The 17525-nt window shown below is 50.4% G+C and overlaps 6 protein-coding genes across 6 annotated transcripts; 4 read left to right on the forward strand and 2 right to left on the reverse strand.

Moving 5' to 3' along the window:
- Positions 1–567: 567 nt before the first annotated feature.
- J4E82_000277 (uncharacterized protein) lies at positions 568–2250 on the forward strand (the record flags this gene model as incomplete). The annotated part of the gene is made up of 1 exon (XM_051726599.1): positions 568–2250. One exon carries the CDS (start codon positions 568–570, stop codon positions 2248–2250), a length of 1683 nt encoding a protein of 560 aa, XP_051593781.1.
- Positions 2251–3230: 980 nt separating this feature from the next.
- TR06 (ABC-type transporter tr06) lies at positions 3231–7566 on the forward strand (the record flags this gene model as incomplete). The annotated part of the gene is made up of 6 exons (XM_051726600.1): positions 3231–3428; positions 3473–3578; positions 3636–3778; positions 3829–4720; positions 4783–7484; positions 7540–7566. 6 exons carry the CDS (start codon positions 3231–3233, stop codon positions 7564–7566), a joined length of 4068 nt encoding a protein of 1355 aa, XP_051593782.1.
- A 258-nt stretch (positions 7567–7824) lies between these two features.
- On the reverse strand, positions 7825–8726 carry J4E82_000279 (uncharacterized protein; the record flags this gene model as incomplete). Its single annotated transcript, XM_051726601.1, has 3 exons — positions 7825–8041; positions 8154–8410; positions 8469–8726. 3 exons carry the CDS (start codon positions 8724–8726, stop codon positions 7825–7827), a joined length of 732 nt encoding a protein of 243 aa, XP_051593783.1.
- A 554-nt stretch (positions 8727–9280) lies between these two features.
- J4E82_000280 (uncharacterized protein) lies at positions 9281–11775 on the reverse strand (the record flags this gene model as incomplete). The annotated part of the gene is made up of 2 exons (XM_051726602.1): positions 9281–11422; positions 11500–11775. The coding sequence occupies 2 exons, from the start codon at positions 11773–11775 to the stop codon at positions 9281–9283; spliced, it is 2418 nt and encodes an 805-aa protein (XP_051593784.1).
- Positions 11776–12442: 667 nt separating this feature from the next.
- J4E82_000281 (uncharacterized protein) lies at positions 12443–13224 on the forward strand (the record flags this gene model as incomplete). Its single annotated transcript, XM_051726603.1, has 2 exons — positions 12443–12554; positions 12707–13224. 2 exons carry the CDS (start codon positions 12443–12445, stop codon positions 13222–13224), a joined length of 630 nt encoding a protein of 209 aa, XP_051593785.1.
- A 2096-nt stretch (positions 13225–15320) lies between these two features.
- On the forward strand, positions 15321–16736 carry J4E82_000282 (uncharacterized protein; the record flags this gene model as incomplete). The annotated part of the gene is made up of 7 exons (XM_051726604.1): positions 15321–15399; positions 15458–15482; positions 15532–15681; positions 15742–15785; positions 15833–15900; positions 15960–16060; positions 16109–16736. The coding sequence occupies 7 exons, from the start codon at positions 15321–15323 to the stop codon at positions 16734–16736; spliced, it is 1095 nt and encodes a 364-aa protein (XP_051593786.1).
- Between the last annotated feature and the right edge of the window lie 789 nt (positions 16737–17525).

Below are 17525 nucleotides of genomic sequence, written 5' to 3' on the forward strand. Positions count from 1 at the left end.
CAAGAAGAACCGGAGCAAGCAAACGATTTGAGGCAGCACACGTCTCGATCAGAAAAGGAGAAAAGAAAAGAGCATAAGTCTTTGAAAGACAGCAATCGGAAAAGATGGTGGAACGTGTGGAAGAAATGGGAAGGGCAGGACAGTGACTGGTGGTTTGCCAGCACCGGAATTCCTTTGCTCGCTGCAACTCTCGGTCCACTGGCAAATGTAAGCTCGATAGCTGCCCTCGTCACCCCCTGGAGGCAGCAAAACATCATCGATGGCGTCCGAGTCTCGGACTTCGAAGGTGTACCTTTTGGCGACCCGAGATGGTGCTACTGGATTAACGTAGCTTCACTCATCTGCGGGTTTCTTGGAAACCTCTTCCTTCTCCTCAACTTCACACAGAGGATCCGCTACATTATTGCTTTACCTGTTACAGTCGTTCTATGGTATCTTTCATCCGCGTTTCTGATAGCAATAACGATATGCATGAACACTTACCAACCACCCATTCGACCGGAACAAGGGTATACGCAAGGATTTTGGTATGCGATAGCGGGTGCAGCATTTTACACCATCTGTTCCATGATTCTCATGGTCAACATGCTTGGTTTCTTTCTTGGTCACTATCCAGAGAACTTCGCATTGAGCGACAGTCAGAGGACACTCATATTACAGACTATGGCCTTCTTCATCTGGCTAGGTGGCGGCGCAGCAATCTTTGCGAAGCTTGAGCAAGATGCTGGCGAAGATAGTTGGAGGTTCGCCGACGCTCTTTACTTTTGCGACGCAACTATTCTAACTGTTGGATTCGGCGACCTGGTACCCACGACCGACGTCACCAGGGGTATTGTATTTCCGTACTCTGTGGGCGGTACAATAACGCTAGCTCTCATCGTCTCATCGCTTTACACAGCGGTGCGCGAGCTTGGGGACGAGAAAATTGTCCAGAAGCATGTTGATCGCATGCGCGAGCGTGTCGCAGAACGTACAGTTACCAATTCGTTTGATCTTCGACATCGTGAGCGCGAAGCTCACCACCTGATCCGGAAACGTAAACTTGGCTTTCCACGGATATCAGCACCCACTGAGCCACGGCCTCTCAGGACGCTTGTAGGCGAATCAGTTCAGCATACATCAACTATTCCCCGTGTCGCTCATGCTTTTGGTATAGCCTCCTCTAAACCGAAGATTATGCTGTTGAAAGAAGAGAAGGATCGTTTTGAGGCTATGCGCAAAATCCAGGCCGATTCACAGAAGTTCAAGCGTTGGATGGCATTATTCTGGTCCGTCACTACATTTTCAATTCTCTGGTGTGTTGGCGCGGTCGTCTTCTGGGTGACCGAAGAGGAAACGCTGAACTTGACGTACTTCCAGTCACTCTATTTCTGCTATGTCAGTCTGTTGACTATTGGTTATGGAGACTTGGCACCGAGATCCAATTCTGGGCGCTGCTTCTTCGTCATCTGGAGCTTGATAGCCGTGCCGACCATGACCATTTTGGTTTCGGATCTAGGGGATACGGTTGTTGCCAATTTTAAGAGGTGGAGCGACGAGCTCGCTGACTTTACGGTACTACCTAAAGCAGGTATCTGGCGTTCTTTCCTGAACAAGCATCCCTGGCTACTGCGGTGGCTGCAGCAGTGGACAGAGTACCGAGCGAGAAAGAAGAGGCTGATCAGGGGCTTCAGCATCGCAGATCCAAGATCAGAGGACAGTTCTGCAACCTCCTCTGACCTCCAGAACCGAGAAGACATCCTGAATGACCCCGAACATCGCGAAGAAGCTACCGACTTGGAATTGACTCGCCACCCTACTGTTCTTGCTCTCGCCAATGAAGCCGAGACTGACATCACAAACCCCCCCACCCGGGCCTCTCTTACTCGTCGTCTCGCCCTTTCCATCCACAAAGTTTCTCTCGATCTGAAAACCGATAAAAAACGCTATACGTATGAGGAGTGGGTTGAGTTCACGCGACTTATTCGCTTGACCAGTCCAGAGCGCCTGGACCGTGATCTTGGAAGCGGTGCAACGACGTTTGATGAAGAAAACGAAGAAGGCCTAGTCAACTGGGATTGGATTGGAGATGATAGTCCCATGGTATCTGGGATCAGTGAAAGTGAGTGGCTCATGAAACGATTGATCGAGAGTTTGGTAAGGTTAGAGAGGAGGAAGGAGGTTGCGAGGGGAAACTCCAACATAGAAGCTATAAGGGAGATGGAAACAGAGTATTGTGGTAGAGATGAACTGGACGAGCTGCAAAGCTAGCAAGAAGGTATATTGCATTCATTGATAATCTAAGACTCGATTGTGCTCTGAGGTGGCATCGACATTCATGGAGGAGCAAAATAACCGTGTCGCGTCCCTCTGGCCCTGCGCGCCTGCGTCGCCAATCTATAGCGAACGCTAACGCTATTTCGATGTTTCCTAGAATCTCTTCATGAATGCGATTGCTACCATTTAAACGAGCTGGTCATTGCAGGTGCGACAGCTAAGGTGTTGCCTGGAATGTATACATGTAAGACCACTTTGTCAGTATGTCATTTCTGCAGGCACGCTTAAATACATATCTTGGCCATGGCTATTGCCAGAACCGGTGTAGGTTGGTGTCGGCTATTGTTGGTAGTGAACACAACCTTTCCATGTATCGTCGGACTTGCGGGCACCGACTTCCGTCAAGGGCAATGTGAAGAGCAAGTAACATCCGACTTTCCAGGTAAGTTTCACCCATCACTCGTATGCCTGATTCATTCCGACTTAACTTGCGAGGGGCCAAATTTACGGAGCGTTCTTTTTTAGCCGAGTTTTCTTATTCGCATTGACTAGGGCTCTGGACGTTGAAACACGGCAGACGCGCGTTGCCCCTTTCAGCTCGCAGGTATTCGCTCGATTGGGAAGAACTGTGGTGAAGCGAGATGTATGCCAGTTAGCGCCGCCAGTCGTTCGTTGCGCCAAGTCCGTACGAACTCAGCCCCCAAAGGCGCCCATGCGAAGGATGGTTCGAGATTATCCTGCTTGCGGATCCTTACCTCGCACCTTCACTCCGTCTTTTTGCGATGTACGTGCCAAATCGGAGCATGTAGGTCCACTTCTGCCGTTGTAGACCAGGATACGCTCTATACGGCAGCCGCATCATCAGGCATCTACTTTTGTTCACTCGTTTACATAACCACCTCTGCTACCCTTGTATACTCTTCTCTTCTGCTCATGTTCTTTACAACTTTGTTTTCACCCTTTTGAGCCGAGTCATGGATTCTAGTATCGCCGACAGTCGATTGCCACCTCGACCAACGACCAATGCTGAAGCAGAAAATGCTGCGCTCGCTACTCAAATCCTTGAGACAGGGACCGAGGAAAAGCAGGGCGCCACTGAGGCTGTAGAGAAAGATGGAGAGAGCTCCACGAAAGCAAAGAAAGTACCGCAGGCAGGTCTGAAGAACTACTTCGTATGTACTCCGCCTTGGACGTGATTCATCGCTAACATGGCCAGCGAGTCTTCTCGTACGGATCCAAGTTGGACTTCTGGCTCATGTTTCTGTGCTGTGTCACATCAATAGCCTCGGGCGTCACGTTTCCACTGATGAATGTTGTCTTCGGTATGATCCGACGTCACTGGATGTGGGATACACTTAAGGGATACTGACTACGATTAGGTCAACTGGTCGGTTCTTTTACCAACTACTTTATTCCTGGGACTACTATGACAGCTGGCGAATTTCAAGCGGAGATCAACAGACTTACACTGTTTCTCCTCTACCTCTTCATCGCGAAGTTCGTGTTGTCATACATAGCAATGGTACAGACATATGTCTCAGATAAACCATCAACACACTAACGCTGATACAGCTCACTATCCGAATCAGTGGTCTTCGAATCTCTGCTGCACTTCGCCTAGCTTACCTACGAGCCTTGTTTGCACAACCCGTCAGTGTGATAGACACTATAAGCCCCGGCAAAGTTTCCACGCGAATTACCACTTCCTCCAACACAGTTCAACTGGCCATATCGCAGCATTTCGCTATGCTCTTCCAATCTCTCGCATTCGTCATCGGAGCTTATGTGGTAGCTTTCGTTAAAGGCCCGCTGCTTACTGTAGTCGCCTCTGCTTCGTTGCCGTTCATCCTCATCATTTCGGGTGCCCTAGTACCACCTTTTATCCGGATACACAAGGTCACTGAGAAGCATCATGAAGATGCTTCGGCTATGGCTTTCGAGATGTTCTCGTCAGTTCGCATTGTTGCTGCCTTCGGAGCAGAGGCGAAACTGGCAAGGCAGCATGAAAGTTTGCTAGACAAAGCTGCTAAGAATGAGCGTAGAGCTGCGCCTTTGATGGGTCTCATGATGTCGCCTTTGATGGTTGGACAGTACGGCACTTTCGCTATCGCCTTTTGGTTTGGCATCAAGCAGTACTCAGAGGGCAAGAGTAGCGACATCGGGGTCATAGTTGTGGTCCTATTTTCTGTCATGATGGCGATCATGAATATCAGCAGGGTTGTCAGCCCCATCATCGCTATCGCGAAGGCATCATCTGCGGCTACCGAACTGTTCATCACAATCGATGCCCCCATCCCTAATACTGCTGGAGTAAAGGAGCCTGACATATCGGCAAACTCAAACATTATTTTCGATAATGTTGCCTTTTCGTATCCAAGCCGACCAAATGTTCAGATCCTTGGGGGCCTTGATCTTGAGTTTGAGGCCGGTAAAGTCACCGCTATTGTCGGCCCGTCTGGAAGTGGTAAGTGATCTCGACCATTCGAGTCCGTCTGATCGTTACTGATTTTGTGCTCCCACTCTCAGGTAAGTCTACTATTGTAGGACTGGTACAGAGATGGTACGACCTATCAGGCACGACAGCCACGGTTCCATCTGATGCAGACCAAGACCACTTGTCGCCCCCCAACGACGCATCTAAAGCTAAGGACGGTGGCTCTAAGAAGTCTAGCTGGTTTAAGAAACGAGCTGAACCGAAGACCGAAGACAAACAAGCATCCACAGAAGCAGTCGAACATGACAAGAGCAAAGACGATGAGCCTGAGCTGGGTCCAAACACTTGCACTGGTAACATCAGGACTGGAAATACCAATCTACTGGATGTCGACCTAAAATGGTGGCGCTCTCAGATTGGCCTGGTCCAGCAAGAGCCCTTCCTCTTCAACGATACTCTATACAACAACGTGGCATTCGGTCTGACAGGCACCCAATACGAAGACCTGCCAAAAGAAGACAAGATGAAAATGGTAGAAAACGCATGTCGCGAAGCCTATGCTGAAGAGTTTGTCGCCAAACTACCAGAAGGCTATGAGACATTGGTGGGAGAGAGCGGTATCAAGCTGTCTGGCGGTCAACGACAACGGGTTGCCATCGCGCGAAGTATCATCAAACAGCCGGCTATACTTATTTTAGACGAGGCGACTAGTGCTATAGATGTACGGACAGAACGTATCGTTCAACAAGCTCTCGATCGCGTATCGAAGAATCGAACAACTATCGTCATCGCGCATCGCCTCTCCACCATCAGAAGAGCGGACAAGATCGTCGTCTTACGTCGAGGCCAGCTTGTGGAGCAAGGCACCCACGAAGAGCTGTTGAAGATAGAAGCGGGTGTCTATTACGGCTTAGTTCATGCACAAGAAATCACAATGGAGGCTGAACAGGACGCTGATGTCGATGCACTCGAGAAGGTAAAAAGCACAGATACCACCATCATCGAGGAGCACAAACACAGCAATCAGATATCTGAAGCGGCAGCAGATCCGGAATACAAACAACAAGGTCTTCTCGGTAGCTTTGGACGTCTTCTCTACGAGCAACGCCACCATTGGATATTATACACCGTCGCTGTTCTCGGTATTTTGGCTAGCGGTGCTGTCTACCCACTGCAAGCCTACATCTTTGCAAGTGTTGTCAACGTCTTCACCCTTCCAGTGGATGAGCTCGTTAGTCAGGGTAACTTCTGGGCCGGCATGTTCGGTGTGCTAGCTGCAAGTACTTTTCTCTCCTACTTCTTCATGGGATCGGCTTGTCATCTCATCGCTGTCATGGTGACGAAGCAGTATCGACAAGAGTATCTTGATAACCTCATACGCAAACGCATTGCGTTTTTTGACGACCAAGGACATAGCCCCGGATCTCTGACAGCGAGGCTAAGTTCGGACTCGACACAGATCCAGCAGCTGATGGCGACCGAAATGTCCTTGGCGGGCATTGCCATTGTCAACGTTGTTGGCTGCGTTATCATCTCTTTCGTATACGGTTGGAAGCTCTCACTGGTTGGTCTTTTTGCCGCACTGCCATTAATTCTGGCTGCTGGGTATCTTCGCGTGCGTCTAGAGCTTGAATTCGATAAGACCAATGCAAAGGTCTTTGAGAATAGCAGTCAATTCGCGGCTGAAGCTGTCGGTGCATTCCGCACCGTATCTAGTCTGATCATGGAAGACATGATCGGTCACCGCTACGAGACGTTGCTCAAGGGCCACGTTGCGTCGGCCTTCTCGAGTGCAAAGTATGGTACCCTGATTTTCGCGGCGAGTGACAGTATTGAGCTTGCTTGTATGGCTCTTACCTTCTGGTATGGCGGTACCCTCTTGGCCTCCCGCGAGTACGACACCGTCGATTTCTTCGTCATCTACCAAGCTATTGTTCAAGGTGCCATCGCAGCAGGTCAATTCTTTTCCTTCGCCCCAAACATGGCGCAAGCGACCGGTGCTGCTAACCGTATCATCAGTATGCGTCCACAGAAGAACGCTTCGCCGCCATCGTACCCACCACTGAGTAAACCAGAAGAAGGGGTGGGAATCGAGTTTCGAAACGTGTACTTCACCTACAAAAGTCGAGAGGTGCCTGTATTGTCAAACCTCAGCCTGCAAGTCCAGCCTGGCCAGTTCATCGCACTGGTAGGTGCATCCGGTTGCGGCAAATCAACCACCATCTCCCTCCTTGAGCGCTTCTACGACGCATCATCCGGTCAGATTCTCTACAATGGACAAGACATCACTTCCCTTGACCCCTCAGAGTACCGCAAACAGATCAGTCTCGTCAGTCAAGAACCCACACTCTACGAAGGCACAATCCGAGAAAATGTCGCCTTGTCTGTTGATACCGCCACGGATGAAGATATTGAGCAAGCGTGTCGCGACGCTCAAATCCACGACTTCATCACGTCCTTGCCGGATGGATACGCACAGCGTCTCGGACCAAGAGGCATGTCTCTATCTGGTGGTCAAAAACAACGTCTTAGTCTTGCTCGAGCTTTGCTACGGAAACCAAAACTACTTTTGCTAGACGAAGCAACGTCGTCTCTGGACTCCGAATCCGAGAAACTGGTTCAAGAGGCGATTGAACGCGCCGCTGGCGATGGTGGACGAACTGTGATTGCTGTCGCTCATCGACTTGCTACTATCCAGAAGGCGGATATTATCTTCGTGTTGGGTAGTGGAAAGGTGTTGGAGAGGGGTGATCATCAGGGACTGTTGAGGAAGAGGGGAGTCTATTGGCAGATGGTGAGTTTCCGACTGACCTACTTACACGAGTTGAGAAACGCTAACTATTAAACAGTGTCAGGCTCAAGCTCTAGACCGATGATACCGAGCGGTGTTGATTGCGGCACGCAGTAAACGCATTCGTTACCTTCTCTTGATGACATTCCCTTTCTTTCGATAAGCCATATAGTTGCAGCCAGCTCCACTCTACCTTTATAATACCATAATGTCATCATAACAATATGCTTGTGCAGTGATCTTGAACCAGTCATATGTGCAGTCTTCATTTTCATATTTACAACCTCCGGGCAATGATATGAGGTGATCTGTTGATAGTCTAGCCCTATATCACATCGCAGATCTACTGCCGGCCCATGGGCCCTGGTGGATATGGTGGCTGTCCCTGAGGCCCAAGGTCCTCTTCCCCACTGTCGCCCGTCCTAGCTGTAGGCTTTGTTTCGGTTGTAGGGGCTTTAGGTTCACCCATGCCATCAGGCTTTGGTGGGGACTTTGTGCCCGGTCCGCCGCGCTTCTGCCAGTCGAGCCAGGATCCGCGGTACTCGCCGATGTTTATATATCTGCCGTATGAATCAATAAGCGTACTCTGTTTGTTTGTTTTTCAATTCAAAAAAACTACTGCCTTTCAAAATTGGATTTCGGTGTGCATTCCGGTATGAGACGTGGACTTACCCAGCCTGCCTTGCAATCCCCGCAGCTGCCGAGCTCCTCACTCCGGCTTTGCAAAAGAAGACAACCTCCTTCCCTTTCGGTGGTTTTTGAAAACCAAACCTATCCTGGAATTCTTCTTCATCTAGTAGCAGCGCATCGGGCTGTGATGTGACGGGGATGTTTATAGAGGTTGGGATAGTATCTTTCTCGAATTCATGGGGTTCGCGGACATCGATAAGAAGGCGTGAGTCTGATGGGGCTTCGAGAATGTGTAGGACCTTTGTGAATTAGCAAGAGGTTTGGAAGGGATTCGGGCCCCATAATAAGTAGACGTACGTCGTCGAACTGGTAAAGTTTGTTCTGCTTCAAGTCATTTGGCGCTTGTGAGTGCCACCTCTTCTGCGCCTGGATAGCCTGTAGTCTCCCTGCGCTTTCTACGACTACGAATCTGCTCTTCAAAGCATTTGCGGTTGGCGAATTAGGCGCAATGCTAAAAGCGCGTGCAGTGGTGAAGCTCAACCGCGTAGTCCGTTGGCCGATGACGGAGGCGTTAGAGCGGGCGCCGAACAGCTGGGCGGCGCGTTTGGAGGCCATTGTTTTCGCGAAGAATGCAGCGATGTTTCTGACGGTTTAATTGGAACGGAGTTGGCGATGTCTATGTTAGAACTACTGAAGATGTTGTTCGGGTTATGACGTCCAATGTTCAAGTTGCAAGCGGAATTATTGCCGACGTCACTCTTCGCGAACGTTAGATCGTAATCACGCTAAGATTTCAGTTCGGCAAGCACTACGCATAAATCGGCTGCAGCACCCGAGCGCATGGTACGAGGGTGTCCATTTCTAACAAGTTGCACCCATGATGAAAGCAACTTTGAATTTGGACCCTGTGTAATCTCTTGTTATGACTCAATCGTAAAGTATGGCGTACATCTTTAAGGTGGCTTTTCAGGCAAAGTTTCTATCCACAAAAAAGGTGCTTCATATATGATTGATTCATTTCACGTGTAAAAAAACGTATATAGGGGAGAATACGCCATCCAATGCAGTATCCAACAACGCCGATGCAAGGTACAACGAATCATGGGGTATTCTAATGGAAGACAAAATATACAAGAAATGGTACAAAGACCCATAGATGGTGAGGCAGCTTACTCTTCCTCGTTGCGCTGGACATCTAAACCGCGGAGTCGCTGCGACAGGAGACCTGCGTTGGGCGGACCAGAGGGGCTACCAAGTGGCGAGAATGCATTCCCGCCATAGCCGACATCGCCTTTGCTCAGTTTCTCAAAGGTACCGTCGCTCTGATTGTTCAAACTACTTACGCCAGCTCGCGGTGATGTTATAGGCGTTCTGAATGGGCTCTTCGGATCAACATCCATGCGGTCACGGGAAACAGGCCGCGAATCGATCGCAGCAAGGCGACCAAGGCTAAAAGGTATGGGTTGCAATTCTGGTACAGGCGAGCTGAAGCCGCTCGATGCTGAGGAATTGGTGGTGCCACCGGTGAACTTGACAGCTGGGGGAGGAAGTGGTGTGTGTTGCTTCAGGCCATCCAGCTGTCCGTATGCTTGCTGAGACTGCGAGAGTGGCCATCCAGCGCTGCGCCGACGGAAAGCCCGGTCCGTGGTAAGCTGGGCTCCGGTTGACTGTGCCTTTTGCAATGACGGTGCTTCTCGCGTCGGTTTGTACGTGCTATATCTGGGCTCCGGTTGCTGGATCTCGTTTCGGAGTTTTTCTTTACCGTCCGGTACTCGATTCGCAAAAACGACTCGTATGCTTTTGTACAGATAGTAGCGACCTTTTGAAGGACAACATATGTGTAGGTGGATTAGGTAACGCAGAATTGGCCGGTCGTTTGGGTCATCTGAATTGCTGAGAGCAGCTTCTGGACGGTCGGTGCCCAGATTCTTTCGTGATGATGCGGGCATATCGATAATAGGCCCTGCAGAGTAGCTACGTTGTCTAATGAAAGTTTTCTGGCCAGGTTCCATATCCGACAAATCATACGGAACTAGGAAAAGCTTGACTGCTGTCTTGTTTGGATTCTTTAACACGATCTGGAGCTGACCTTGTGGCGGAATACGATAAGAGCCCCCGGGAGGCGCCTTGGGTGACGTCGATCGTCGCTTTTTCTTCTCTTTCCGACGAAGGTCCCCTCTTGCACCTTGACCATTCTCCTCTTCTCCAAGGTTTATCCTGAAATCGAGATCGTCTTGATCAGGGGCAGGTACAACATGTCGTCGCTTACGTCTACCACTCTCACTGCTTTCATCTGGCGGTGGCAATGAATTTTCTAGATCAATATGCCCAACATAGGGACTCGGCTCATTATCCGAAATCCTACCGTTGCCTGTATTATAGCTGTAGAAGACTGCTGGAAAGGGTACCGTGACATGAGGTGGACATTTGAGGCTTGATTTGCATTGCCCTCTGCCAAGTACTCCAATTTTAGCGACGAAGTCGAGAGGCCGTGATGGTGTAGTAGACATGCGCCCCCGTAGTATCGACTCCTCGTAGGACCCAACCATGGGAGCGTGCTGCAATGGAGATGCCTCCGACGAGAAGGAGGGGCGCCGTGCATGGAGGAACGGCGTTTGCGAATGAGAATGAGGCTCAGACTGATTGAACGTCATCGATCGTCGAGGTTGATGCGCCTGGTATGGTATCGAACTACTATGTCGTAGATGCCGAGCAGCTGGAGTGCCGGTCGCAGATCGGGCCATCTGGGTGGGCTTGTAATCATCAAAGGATGCAGGAGAGTATGTATGTCGGCGATGGTCTCTGTCAGGACTTCGAGATCCCTGCCGCGAGCTTGGGGTTGAGGAGAAGTCCAAGTCTGTGTTATTTGCCTGCTGGACAAGCGGGCTTGTGGGTGGTAGGAAGGCGAACGAACTAAACGGTGACTGTGATGACTGCGATATCGCCCGTGCTCGTGCAGCTGTACGATTGTCATCGGTGCGCGATCCCGGATACGAGACGTCTTTGTGTTGTGGGGCAAAGGCTGAGGTTGGGAATGAGCGATTCCAAGGGACAACTGGCGAAGTTGCTAGGAAGCCTGAAGACGAATGATCATTCTCAGATGTTGCTCCTGCTCTCTTCTCTCTGAAGTCTCCGGAGTGTAACGCGGATCGCGGGCGTTCGATATCCAGGCCGACGGCTGCAGGATCTCGAAGGTGTTCCGGGGTAGAGATTCGTGAGGTTTGCGGCTCGGTGGATGAGACTAGAGGTGTGTCCGGACGGTCTTGCGATGTCGGTCGGGTGGAGGCATCGCATTCAGTCATGACTTCGCCCTATATTACATTATCAGTATTCCCTACATCGACTAACAAACTCCTTGCAGATGCTCCCTAGGTCTCCGGGTACTCACACCCTGCCGCTGCAGCCACGATGGGCTATTCGTCCTCTTGATCCTCTCGATCCACTCCTTCCGTCCGAACATAAATGGCTTGCGCGTTTGACTAGGGGACTCAGGGTCCCTATCCAGGGATATGTCGATTTTCGGTGGTTCTGATTGCATGTCGGATTCCAGACTTCTCTCTACAGCGAATCCCGAAGTGTCTGCTCTCTGAAACCCCGTGACCGATGCCTGAGGCAAGAATGACGATGTCGGCGGACTATCATGGGGATCATGAAATATGGGCATGGTTGTAACAAATAGTTGCAATGAACAGCATGAGTATAGAGATCTAATGAAACTCAGAGAATAGTGGCGTGTTCGCGACCGTGAAAGTCGTGGAGCACAAAAGGCAGGTCGTGAGGAAGGCGGAGACAGTGAGGTCAAGCGGTTGGAGCAGCTGCTGGCCCGGCGAATGAAATGAGTAAGAGTTTCCAGTTTAAATCGGGTGCGTTGGCTCCAGTGGCCGCTTCATTGTACAGTCATACTGCCCAGTTTTAGGACGAAACACCGTGGAGCGCCCCAATTCGAGGTGCGGAGAGGAGGAACGCAGGGACCGGGACGGATGACGCGCTGGGAGCTTTGTTACAAGACGGAAGTTTCCTAATCGCTGCTGATAAAGTCGCTCGTGCCACCGAACCGGTATTGGCCGACGCGACGTGTCACACGACGAAAAAGAATATCTCTCCCGGATGCTCCTGCACGTCCCCGCGGGAGGCGTGAATATTGGGTGCATAGATGCGACGGCGCACAAAGCTGAGGCATGAGTCCATCGCCCGTCGCGGTGGTCGAAGGACTCGTGACCGGCTCTACATCGCGCCCCACTCTGCCAAGGCTGGATGAAATCGGCTCGCGTTCTCCGCGAGTATCTTAGTACCGCGACTCTGAACTTTTCCGACATCCCACAGCCTCCAATATGGGTGTCAAACGACCGCATGAAGGAGACGCAAAGTCTTCTCTCAAGAAACAAAAAAGTCGATTTGCTATCGGTCCTGCCAACCTACCCGATGGTACCCATAGACGGAAAAGTATGTCTGCTCGACTAGATTTTACAGAGGTTTCTGTGACAGCGGAAACTTGGATGAGGGTATCGTGGTGTTATGATCCAATAGGCAACTACGCGATTACCCACATCTGCTCGCGCCATATCATACAGTTCATTTACTGACTCTGCGTGTAGTCGAAAAGATTAAGAAAGGCCTCATCAACAAGGCAAAGCTGAAGAAGCAGTACGCAAAGCTCAAGGCTCGCGAAGAAAACGAAGCGACGACGCCGCGCAAGTCCGTCTACGATCGCGAATCTGCCTACGACAATGAAGACGAGAACGAGAGTGAGAAAGAGGCGTCTACCGAGCCTGTACCAGAGCCCACTCTGGAGCCGCATCCTGATCGCGTCGCAATGCTAGAAGAGAAGTCACCCGAGCCAGAACCCAGGCAGAACTTCGAGAGACGGCAGCGGCGACCACGCCCACAGCCCTTTCTGAAAGAGACCGAAGTAGCACAAAAAAAGAGGGAGGAGATTGAGGCGCGGCAAAGAGCGAGGGAGGAAGCAGACAAGGAGCGTGCGAAGAAAGTCGCTGAGCGCGAGCGCTTCAGAAAAACTATGGCCAAAGCGAGGGGGCCGAATGGACAGAGGAAATTGGGGCGAGAGAGTACAGTTCTGCTTGCTAAAGCACAGAGGCTTATGGGCAAGACCTGAAGCATCAGCATGACATAACGGGGATGCTGTCATCTTCACTTCACGGCGACGGGTATACCTGCGTCAGCTGAAGCCATTGCTATAGCCACGCCATTTTCAACTACGCGTGTCAATCAGCACTAGAGACATCTCTGCGACTTGCAACAACGGTATCGATCTGTCTTCTCTGGACCTGCTGCTGCCCTTTTGGCAGATACAAAGTCCGGTCGGTCAATGCCATCGAACGCATGCCGGGCGGTTACGACAATGGCTAGGTTTTTGTCATGCGCGCTCATCTGGGGAAGCAGCGCACCACCCGGCGACTAATAGACGGTACTCTCTCACAAACCGGAAGGCCCACAATCAGATTAGGTCAGGTGTACGACTCAATGGATATACCTCTACGGAACATCTGAGCGAATCAACTCGTTTGTCCATTCAGTTATGTTCCTCGGAACACTCGAGATTACCGTGCATCAATGTTGTGTGATGTTGCATATCCAGCCTTACATCCAGCCCTGAGACAACCGGCGGTGGGCCAGGGTGCAACCCAGCTCGGTATGGTGGCAGAATCTCAACGACAATATTGAATCCGACTCCGCCAGGCAGCTATGTAAATCCATATTGTTGCTTTGATATATAGCGGAGAGGCGCAGGGTGATCGGCGGCGGCCACCTGGGCAGAAACGACCGATTGCACTTGCCGAATGGGACGAATTACAAGCACTAAGACCTGATGATCTTCGCACTCTCGCTCACTTCCTGTCGTACATCCCACAACTCCCCACGTGAACTTACGACACGAACAGTAATCTCGCTACCGGAAGACATTCAGTTTATCTGGCTTTTGGTCCTCAAATTCGCGACCGATGCACTCGCCGTCTGTCGTGCCAGCAAGAGTACGCCGGCAGTAGTAATTAGCACCTGCAGCAGGATGAACTGATCCCAACAATACGGTACCATACAAGCCGCTGTCTATATCAGAGCTTACTGTATATTTGCAAGACCAGGGCGTAAACTGTCACTAAACGTGAGCGATATTGCCACTCCTCCTCGTTGACTGTGATTGTGATGGGTGTACCAACAAAAGCGTATCACGCACATCGCAAACTTCACTTCGCTAGTTCCTTGTAGCTATCGATTGGTCTGGTTCATTTCGGAGATCCCTTCGGCGGTCTCGTTGAGATGATCAGCGTGGGCCGATATTGGTCTACAGCTCAGCCACTATGTAACCTCTCTAAAATCAACTCGAAACCGGACATGGATGGACTTCCTCATCGAGCGACTACATCGTTCCTGTTTTGCTTGAAGTAAGATATACACATCGACCATTGTTTCTTCCTTTCGAATCGCTTCCAGCGTACTTTCTGCCATTGGTAAGTGGGGTGCGATCCACAGAGGGTAGAAGAAAATACATCGGCAATGAACGACTGTTACGTCAGGCATGCCATGTGTGTAACTTGCTGTTCCTGGCAATTACATGGCATATCCTGTGGAGCAATAAGCTTATTCCAACCAGTTGCTAAGTTCTAGTGTTCCTGGGGGGTTAGCGGTGTATGGTCCATGCAGCCTTACCTACAGGGTCTTAGCCATGCGGGAATCCTTTGGGGGCTGTACACACCACCTGGTCAACGGCCCGTCAGACGATGCATTAGCCCTAAGCGCACGCGTCATGGCTGCGAAGCCCCGTTGATATGCATGGAACATGTTCGTTACTCGATTGTTTCGAAAACGCTGTAGGTCAGCGCGCCCGCTAACCAAACCGAGCATCGACCTCGAACAATACAGCTTGGCATACTGTCCCTTGCCGTCTAACCTCCGCTATACCCAAGTACCTGGCTTGCCAAGACGACGGATTACTATTATGCTAGCTTTCCGCTTAAGCTTGTAGTCGGCTCTTCACGATGTCTACATATCTGATAGTCTTGCACTCTTTACTCGTCTTCTACCACTATTACTTGACCAATACAAGACAACCTTGGAAGCTTCTTGGAATTCTTAACACCTTTAGATATCTTCCCTCTTTTCCACTGCACTCTTTTTCCGTTGTTAGAACGTTTCCCTGTTGGTTATACAAGCATACTCTAGAAGACAAGGTTCCAATATATCCTGGCTCTAATGGACCACTCGAGTCGCCAACCTCGAAAATGGTCTTTGGCGGAAGACCAGAAACTTCGGGAAGAAGTGGAAGCACAACGTAAGCTGTGCTTGTTATCCTCCAACTTTCTTCAATTGAGCTAACTGGATATCATCAGTTGTAGAAGGAGAAGTCAAGGATTGGTAGGTCAAATATCACGCCAGTTGATTCCGCAACTAATGAGATGCCTAGGTGCAGAATTGCCGATAGCCTCCCCGGACGAACGAACAAGGACTGTAGAAAACGATGGCACAATTCGGTAGCAGGAGGCCTGAAGAAAGGACAATGGTCAAAGAGTGAAGATCAGTTGCTTTCAAGAGGTGTGCAGCAGTACGGCCAAAAGTATGATTAAATGAAACAAACTTTGGGAGAAAGTACAGAAGCTGACTGTTGTATTCTTAGATGGACGGTAGTTGCAAACTGCGTCGGAACACGCAGTGCAGATCGTAAGTTTGATGGATGATAGCTGTGTTCATCGCTGATCGATAATTAGAGTGCGCGAAGCGGTGGCAGCAGTCACTTGATCCTGATCTAGACCGAAGTGAATGGCGCGACTCAGATGTCAGTGAACATCATTGTAGCATATTTCACACTTCAGTGAGCTAACAGACGCTTCTCAGGACGCAGCACTTATCGATGCAGTTCAGAGACTCGGACGACACTGGAAAGATATTCAACGCGAACATTTCCCCGGCAGATCGAAGAATGATATCAAGAATCGGTATGTTACTTACTCTTGCCTTTGGGGCTTGTTTTTGATGATCTCAAGATACACTGTCCTCGTGCGGAGATATCAGAATCAGGGTATCACCCTGCCCAATGCTCCAAGCTCTCCATCCGATTGTGGTACACCGGCGGGCTTGTCAAGCTATCCTGATGACGACGACTATCTCTCCCACAGTTCACACGTGTACAATACATTATTGCCAACACCCTCTCATGGATCAGATCGCCATTCCTGGTCAAGTTTCGACAATGATGCATACTCAACATGGTCATCTCCGCAGACATACGCCACACCTACCGCGATAGCCGACCATAACGCACAACATCAATCGGTCGCCCCGTCTCAATATCTGTATACTCAGCCACCACTGGGCTCAAACGTGCCTTCCACATGGGATCAAACATCGCCCTACACACATCACCCGGCACCATCGTTGCACACCGGTGCACCAACAAATCCACCACTCTATGGCTACAGTCCATATCAGGTCGCCCAGCAACCAATAGTGCCCCACAACATTGCTTACACAGCCTCCACGGACCGAGCAGCATATGCCACGATGCCGAATCGCTCGCCACCTACTGCATCAAGTCAGCAGGTTTACGACCCGAGCGCATCGGCAATGTACCGTGACCCTAGACATTCACAACATCCCTACTATCGCTCTTGAGGCTGTGCAACATGTATATTGTGTGTAGGGCTTGGCAGTCAATTACTTGATAGGCTAGATTTGACAAGTGTTGATAGGTTGAGTCTGGACGGTTTCGTCATAATAGGCAATAGAGATAATTATCCGTCCGAAATTCTTTGAGAAATGGTCTGTTTCACGGAAGCTAACTCGTGTTTCAACAAGTCCCTTGCAAACCTTAGTGCTAATTCTGCACGTTCTCCAGAAGCAATAGGCCCAGCCACGTGACTTTCTCGGGATTAGGGCTCCCTGATTGGTCGCCTGAGCACAACACAGCCTCAACCCCGAGTAGAGGTTGGACGCCTCGCGCACCCACCACGTTAAGTGAACTTCGCTACTTACCCATCCCAGACAAGTGCGCATCTACGGAAAAAAGAAGAAAAGACAGGATCGGTAGTCGAGTCACGTCGGCGTCTCCACTATCACGAATCAAGGATGCGCGGCCACGTTATTTTTCTCTGCCTCGAAGACAGCCTGAGCCGTTGCAGCAGCGCGTCAATACACCACATACATGCTAGCTAGTGCCATGTGTGGTTAAGGTAGGGAGGGTTACCTGATCTGCCACCTTGTCCGCTGCACGATGCACGATCTCGCTGCCTGGAGCGCTGTTTTACCTGCCTCATCCGATGCATGACGCATGGGACGTTCTACATTGCATACGCGAAGTACCTGCAGTTTGGTCTCTTGCAGACTAGATCATGCCATTCTGCTCGCTTGGGCCGTTGTTTGTTGACCCTTTGTCACGATACACCGAGAGCCCAATGATGGCTT

Source organism: Alternaria postmessia (assembly GCF_024291825.1).
Source record: "Alternaria postmessia strain BMP 2775 chromosome Unknown scaffold_1, whole genome shotgun sequence".
NCBI lineage: Eukaryota > Fungi > Ascomycota > Dothideomycetes > Pleosporales > Pleosporaceae > Alternaria > Alternaria postmessia.